Genomic DNA, 8,454 nt, shown 5'->3' on the forward strand with positions numbered 1-8,454 from the left:
AACGGATTAAGAAAGAAATGAAGAAATGGAATAAATAAAATTTCACCACTACAATTTGAAACCCACATTGACTGGGTACTTAATTCATTTTGACAATAGTGTACCTATCACACGTCAAAACTTTCAGCCGTGACCCTCCGCCCTTTCCCCCTTGCGTTCATAGTCCCGTTCAAAGGATTATAATTGTGTTTTGGACTTTATTTTAACGTTACCATACTTGGAGCAGTTGAACATTAGGATTATCGCAACACCCGACTTCAAGAAGAAAGTGATTTAGAATATATCATAAACTAAACTGACAGCCAGTCGGGCTGAGTGGCTCAGACGGTTGAGGTGCTGGCCTTCTGACCACAACTTGGCAGGTTCGATCCTGGCTCAGTCCGGTGATATTTGAAGGTGCTCAAATACGTAAGCCTCGTGTCGGTAGATTTACCGGTACGTAAGAGAACTCTTGCGGGACTAAATTCCGGCACCTCGGCGTCTCAGAAAACCGAAAATGTAGTTAGAGGGACGTAAACCAAATAACATTATTATTATTAAACTGACAGCCATGCAGGCTATATACTACAGTGATCAGGACTAATACTTCCCCCCTAGTCGATTACTCATGTCATCTGCTGACCTTCCCAATGTTTCTGCAGAGGTCAGTTTTGTTTTAATTTCCGGCTAGATAATTCAACTATAGCGGAAGTTGGAAGCGGAAATGCTCCACATTGTACAAGTTTTGTAACCGTACAGGAAATAAAACTCCGTACCTAGGATATGTCATGATATGTATCTGCTGTATTAATTAATATGTACTGGGCGAGTTGGCCGTGCGGTTAGGACCGCGTGGCTGTGAGCTTGCATCCGGGAGATATTGGGTTCGAATCCCACTGTAGGCAGTCCTGAAGATGGTTTTCCTTGGTTTTCCATTTTCATACCAGGCAAATGCTGGGGCTGTACCTTAGTTAAGGCCATGGCCGCTTCCTTCCAACTCCTAGGCTTTTCCTATCCCATCGACGCCATAAGACCTATCTGTGTCGGTACGACGTAAAGCCACCAGCAAAAAAAAAAATTAATATGTGTAAACACTGAATATGAACATGAATTAATTGAGCAATAACTCATAAAATATATCAGTTTTACAGCGTAAATAATGCATATTATGAACATTTAAGATATTACGTGAGGTCTGTATGAAACCTAGAATGTAAAAATAACTATCAGTAATGAACTAGGAAAGTTTTCAGATAAATAAGAAAGACGATTAAAACCTATTAGAGACCGGGCGAGTTGGCCGTGCGCGTAGAGGCGCGCGGCTGTGAGCTTGCATCCGGGAGATAGTAGGTTCGAATCCCACTATCGGCAGCCCTGAAGATGGTTTTCCGTGGTTTCCCATTTTCACACCAGACAAATGCTGGGGCTGTACCTTAATTAAGGCCACGGCCGCTTCCTTCCAACTCCTAGGCCTTTCCTATCCCATCGTCGCCATAAGACCTATCTGTGTCGGTGCGACGTAAAGCCCCTAGCAAAACAAAAAACCTATTAGTAGGATTCTCGGAAAATATTGCTACACGCGAGTAGAAAATAATATGCCAAAGGAAAGTGTCACTCTAATTTGAGTAACAGGATCCGTAGTGGAAGACTTTAACTTTATTCATGACGAATGAAAACAGTGATAACTTTTGAAATTTTAAATGATCCTCTGCTGATGAGAACAAGCTCTGTCAGTGGATGTTTGATGTTCGAATGAATTTTCCTAAAGGGCCCGCGGAAGTGCCAGATTAGTACTAAACGTTGGGCAGGAAGACGTTCTGTCACTCTGAGTGATTCAAAGACACAGTCTTGTGGACGTGCCACGACAGTCGAATACATTTTCGACTTCGTTCTTTTCTCATTCTATGTGTGTTGTTAGATACACTCTACTACGCCAGTGTGCGTTCAGTTTACAACGATACTATTAAGTTAAGTCTCTGATATAATTCTACGTTTACTCTGCGTTATTTCTAAGATCATTCTGATTCTTCAGCTTTCCACAGATGTCAAAATTGTATGATGAGAGATCTGGGCAGTAGGGAGGCTGTTCAAGATTTTCCATCCAAATCTCTGAAGTTATTTCTCACATGGTTGGCAGTATGAAAGCAGGCGTCGTCATGAATAAGCATAATGTCGTTGGATACGATGCTCGAGTGTTTTGAACTTATAGAGCACCTCAATTTCTACAACGTGTCTTCATAGCTCTGTCCAATGATTGTGGGACCATGCTTGAGCGAAGAAAGACATTCATGAACAACAGTCTGCACTCGACGACGGTATGTGTGACTGAGTGGGATACATATTCTAACAATTCTAGTGATTACTTTGTGAAATATTCTCCTATTTTCGTTTGCAACCAAAAAAAGTCATCTCCGTACAAGCCATGAAGGCCCCAGAGGGGTGGAAGTTTAAGGCTTCCACTATCCGTAAACGGCACTTCATGGGGTAGAGTGGTTGGCTCTACGCCCGGCCACCGTTGTCTCCAGGAATTAATCTGGTACTCATTTTTGGTGCAGGCGGAGTGAACCTCAGGGCGATGCGCACCTCCGAATGTTGAAATGCTTTTTCTTACATTTTTGGAATACCTTTGTTGGCGAGACCTAGTGTTTACAGTGTACTATATCTTCTGGTATAGCTTAGAGCAATTTTGTTACTTCCATTGATCTGTTTCAGTCTTATCCTTGGCTTTGACAATATGAAAGTGACTGAGGTATGAGCGATGCTAGTAATGCCATTCCTTCTGCAGCCAGTCCCTGTTAAATGAATGGTGTGAAAATGTTGCTCATAGGGTCGGTTGGTGCATGCATTTCACTGGGCTTGGCAGACTGATATGCAATAGCAACTTCTGGCTCGGCGAGGAAAGCAACGGGAAACCACCCTACTCCTCATTTCCATAGTACGCCTCTTCAGTGATGCCTAGGCCATCTATGACAGCTGATGGTAGAACTGTTGAAGATCCAACCAGCCTTCGGGCTGAGGACTAGACATACACATACACATTTTTGGACTTCCTGATGAAGAATCCAACCCGCGTTCATCTGGGTGAACCGAGCACGCCTTTACCACCTCCGCTATTGCCTACCCTTTATCTTAAAGCGACCCATGTATCACACATTTAGGTGCCTTCTTTACTTTTTTCTTTTATCTTTTTTGTGGTTCAGGCAATAAGTTTAACTTGTGGGGTCCTGAAGTATCTTATTCGATACACTCTGTGCTTTATATTTGTAACATTCTTTGTTTTCTATTCAGAGGTATACGTGGGAGCACCATGTAAAGGCCCTGACTGTGTATAATCCCGATGTATATCATAAAGACCACGTCTGTGGTGCAGTGGTTAGTGTGTAGCTGCCACCCCCGGAGGCCCGGGAGAGATTCCCGGCTCTGCCACGAAATTTAAAAAGTGGTACGAGGGCTGGAACGGAGTCCACTCAGCCTCGGGAGGTCAACATAGTAGAGGGGATTCGATTCCCTCCTCAGCCATTCTCGAAGAAGTTTTCCGTGGTTTCCCACTTCTCCTCCAGGCAAATGCCGGTATGGTACCTAACTTAAGGCTACGACCACTTCCTTCCTTCTTCCTAGTCCATCCCTTCCAATCTTCCCATCCCTCCACAAGGCCCCTGTTCAGCATAGCAAGTGAGGCCGCCTGGCTGAAGTACCGTCATCCTCCGCAGTTGTGTCCCCGACCCAAAGTCTCGCGCTTCAGGACACTGACCTTGAAGCGGTAGCGGTGGGATTCCTCGCTGTCCGAGAGAAAAACCAACCCTGGATGGTGAACATATTAAGAAAGAAAGAACAAAATAATATTATTTCACATAAATGATGTAAAAAAATAGACACCCCCCAAAAAAAATTATTTTCCCAACATACTTACTCTTCAGGTATATTTTATTCCACCCTTTAGCACCAAACTTAACAGAAAACAATGTAAATGTCGACCCCCCCCCCACCAACCGAAACTACATACCTCCCAAAGACCCACCTGCCAAATTTTAAGCTGCTCTAATTTTACACATTGATCATATTTTATTCTTTGAAAGCCCATTAAGCACAAAAAAATATTTTTAAAATATATAAATTTGGCTTTAGGTCTCTAATAATGCTGTTTACTTTAGATACCACTAACTACTTTTACGATTTTCGGAGACGCCGAGGTGCCGGAATTTAGTCCCGCAGGAGTTCTTTTACGTGCCAGTAAATCTACCGACACGAGACTGACGTATTTGAGCACCTCCAAATACCACCGGACTGAGCCAGGTTCGAACCTGCCAAGTTGGGGTCAGAAGGCCAGCGCCTCAACCGTCTGAGTTATTCAGTCCGGCTTCTTTAGGTCTCTAGAGTTTGTAGCTCAATGAAAACGATTTTGAGAGTCAACAAGAGGGATTCTTAAAGCTGGTGGACGTAAATTGCATTAATAGAACTTTATCTACAAAACAAAACGTATCGAGCTCGATAGCTGCAGTCGCTTAATTGCGGCCAATATCCAGTATTCGGGAGATAGTGGGTTCGAGCCCCATTGTCGGCAGCCCTGAAAATGGTTTTCCGTGCTTTCCCATTTTCACACCATGCAATTGCTGAGGCTGTACCTTAATAGGCCACGGCCGCTTCTTACCCACTCCTAGCTCTTTCCTGTCCCATCGTCGTCATAAGACCTGTCTGTGTCGGTGCGACGTAAAGCAACTTGTACAAAACAAACCGTTCGAGATTACGTATTTCTTTTCGTATGCTTTTGACAGGAACCGGCCATTCAGTAAAAGGAGATTTTTGCTATTGCCTTCTCTCGAATTGCCGTAGCCATGATGCGATCTTTTTCAGTGTAGATATTGGTATCAGGTGAAATATAACATATCTTGTGAAGTGTGTATAGACAGATCCGAAATACTGTTTACATGACTATCTTATCACTGGTTGAATTCACTTCAGCTAATAAACGTTACTAAGTGGATACCTGTTAACTGCGTTAATCAAACATAGCATTTACGTTACTTGCGTGTGTCTACATCAGTAGTAAATAATATTATATAACTCACATTAAACAAATTTTATGGTGGTCTTTTATTCAAGGTCATATGTATTCCATTTATGAACATATTTCAGTTTCGATAGAGGAGGAGAGAGCAGATTATGGCAGCTCTGAGAGGAGCCAAGACAGCAAAAGTTTGAAAACATCTGACAATTCAAGTAGTAATGAAAATAATAGTAATAATCGTTCTTTCTTTCTTTTTTTCTTTCTTTCTTAATCTGGTTGCCCTCCAGGGTTGGTTTTCTCCTCGGACTCAGCGAGGGATCCCACCTCTACAGCCTCACGGCAGTGTCCTGGAGCGTGAGACTTTGGGTCGGGGAATACAACTGCTGAGGGCGAGCAGTACCTCGCCCAGGTGATTTCACCTGCTATGCTGAACAGGAGCCTTGTGGCGGAGCGGGTGGGGGAGGGGGGAGGGGTGGATTGGAAGGCATAGGCGCGTCGTCCGCATAAACATGCTAGACTGCAATGGTGTATGGAACGGCGTCACTGTGGACAGGAATGGCAACAGCTGGCGTTTTCGGACGAATCCAGATTCTGTTTGTTTGAAGAAGATGGCCGCATTTGGTTCGCCGCAGACAGGAGGAGAGGCACCAAATTGACTGCATTCGCACAAGACATACAGTGCCAACTCAAGACCATATGGTGTGGGGTGCTATTGGGTACAACCACAAATCCCAGTTGGTGCGTGTCCAGGGCATTGTGACCAGTTTGACCTACGTTACTGATATCCTAGGGCCCGTAGCCATACCCTTTCTGCACGACACCACACACGCCATATTTCAGCAGGACAATGCGCGACCACATGTTGCGGCACGAACACGTGCCTTCAAGTTGTCACAGGATGTCAGACTGTTGCCTTGACCCACCTGATCACCGGACTTGTCACCAATCGAAAATGTGTGGGATATGGTGAAACGCCGGGTGCGGCGCTGTGACCCATTGCCAACCACCAAAGATGAACTGTGGAACCAGGTGTATGCAGCATTGATGGCTATACTCCAGGACGCCATTCGCGCCTTATACGCTTCGATGCCATCACACATGGAACAAGTAACAAGTAACGACCAAGTGCCTACTAGGCACCTACTAAACCTAGGTGACTGAAATGCTAATCGTTTCTTCAAAATATACTAGTGAACATGTCCTGTAAATATGAACTTCCTATCTCCAGTCTTTCAAGGTGTTCTGTTTTTTTGAACATAAGTGTATATGTACTAAATAGTACTTCTTCCATGTGCATTGTACCGAAGATGGACATAAATTCACTTGTAAACTTGTGAATTATATAATAATAATAATAATAATAATAATAATAATAATAATAATAATAATAATAATAATAATAATAATAATAATAATAATAATAATAATTTTTTTTGCTAGGGGCTTTACGTCGCACCGACACAGATAGGTCTTATGGCGACGATGGAATAGGAAAGGCCTAGGAGTTGGAAGGAAGCGGCCGTGGCCTTAATTAAGGTACAGCCCCAGCATTTGCCTGGTGTGAAAATGGGAAACCACGGAAAACCATCTTCAGGGCTGCCGATAGTGGGATTCGAACCTACTACCTCCCGGATGCAAGCTCACAGACGCGCGCCTCTCGCCCGGTAATAATAATAATAATAATAATAATAATAATAATAATAATAATAATAATAATAATAATGCATACATAGATATATCATTATAGACCGTTATGCCTCTCAGCGTTCAGTCTGCAAGCCTCCGTGAATTTGCTAAACGCCGCCACAATCCTCTACTTCTGTTGCCTCGTTTAGTTCATTACCTATTATCTTTAAATCGTTAGAAACTGAGTTTAACCATCGTCGTCTTGGTGTCCCTCTACTTATCTTACCCTCCATGACAGAGTCCATTATTCTCCTAGGTAATCTATCCTCCTCCATTTGCCTCACATCACATCACCACCGAAGCCGGTTTATGCGTACAGCTACATCCATCGAGTTCATTCATAACTTAGCGTTTATCTCCTCATTCCGAATACCCTCTACCATTGTTCCCACCTGCTTGTAGCAGCAATCATTCTCGCTACTTTCATGAATAATAATAAAATTAAACATTACAATACTGTAATCAAACCTGTGGCTTTATACGCAGGGGAAACCCTAACGCTTCATAGAAAGGGCGAGCTGGAAAATATCCTAAAAGAAGAGAGAAAAATCATGAAGAAAATTTTAGGACGAAGACTGACGGAAGAAGGGTACCGCCTAACCCGAAAATCCGCAGAAAAATTACCTAATATTGCGGCAGACCTCAGGAAAAGAAGGCTAAAATCTTATGGACATGGTAAGAGGCTTCCAGAAATCAGACTAACCCACCAAGTTCTTGAAAGAGTTGATAAACTGAAGAATTTTCCTTGGATACAACAAACAAAAGTGGACAGGAAGAACGCACAAATTCAACCTGAAGAAATTCTGAATCGAAATACATACAGAAAGAAAATTGACAAGTGTTAAGTTACTCCAGAGAATGAAGCACCAAAAAGAGCAGGTACCAAGTGGAGGGAAGAAAGGATTAGGATCTTTAGTCAACAGATGAAAGCATCCTGGATCCTCCGCAAACGAAATCATAAATAAAGTTTCTTTTGTTCCGAAAAGGACCATTCACGCATAATAATAATAATAATAATAATAATAATAATAATAATAATAATAATAATAATAATAATAATAATAATAACTGATAATTGCTGTCTTAGCAGTATACAGTTGTAGTACAAGAACGGTACGTAGTGAACTGGACTGTAAATCTTGACTTGGTTGTCTTCCTTACCACCTTCCGAATCACCACTCTGGCCCTTAACAAAGAGGAGAGTACAATAGCATACCTGAGCTTGTCCAGCAAGAACCAGCCACAGACATATCGCCAGAGCCACGTTCAGTCTCCACGTTGTGATCATGCTAACAGGTACTCCTCAAATGTCAACTTGACAACAGGAACCTCCGGTGAAACGGATGATCATTATCACTGCGACATCTCTTCCGGATAGAATATTTGTGACACAAGAGATGTTTTATTTTATTAAACCTTTGTATTCTGCTTTTATTCAGGGTATACTGATATCACATCCCGTACAGGGGTATGTAATTCTGAGTTCACGCCAGGGGTAGTCAACGTTCGCCTCGAAGCTATTCTTTCTTTTAGAGAGAGACAGTAGCTTCAAAGTGATAAAATATTGTAATTAAATCTAAGCCCGCCTCTGTGGTGTAGTGGTTGGTGTGATTAGTTTTCAACCCTGGGGACCCGGGTTCGATTCCCAGCTCTCCCAAGAAGGCTTTCCCACGAAATTTGATAAGTTGTACGAGGACTGCAACGGAGTCAACTCAGCCTCAGGAGGTTAACTCAGTAGAGGGGGTTCGATTCCCGCCTCATCCACCCTCGAAGTGCTTTCCCGT

General features: G+C 42.9%; 1 protein-coding gene across 1 annotated transcript in view; it reads right to left on the bottom strand.

Moving 5' to 3' along the window:
* LOC136882639 (uncharacterized) overlaps nucleotides 1-7,985 on the bottom strand; it is a 53,472-nt gene extending 45,487 nt beyond the window's left edge. The window contains exon 1 of the mRNA XM_067155141.2: nucleotides 7,887-7,985. Within this exon, the coding sequence (XP_067011242.1) occupies nucleotides 7,887-7,958 (72 nt within the window). The 5' untranslated portion in view covers nucleotides 7,959-7,985. The remainder of the gene's footprint in view (nucleotides 1-7,886) is intronic.
* Between the last annotated feature and the right edge of the window lie 469 nt (nucleotides 7,986-8,454).

Source organism: Anabrus simplex, chromosome 1, assembly GCF_040414725.1.
Source record: "Anabrus simplex isolate iqAnaSimp1 chromosome 1, ASM4041472v1, whole genome shotgun sequence".
Lineage (NCBI taxonomy): Eukaryota > Metazoa > Arthropoda > Insecta > Orthoptera > Tettigoniidae > Anabrus > Anabrus simplex.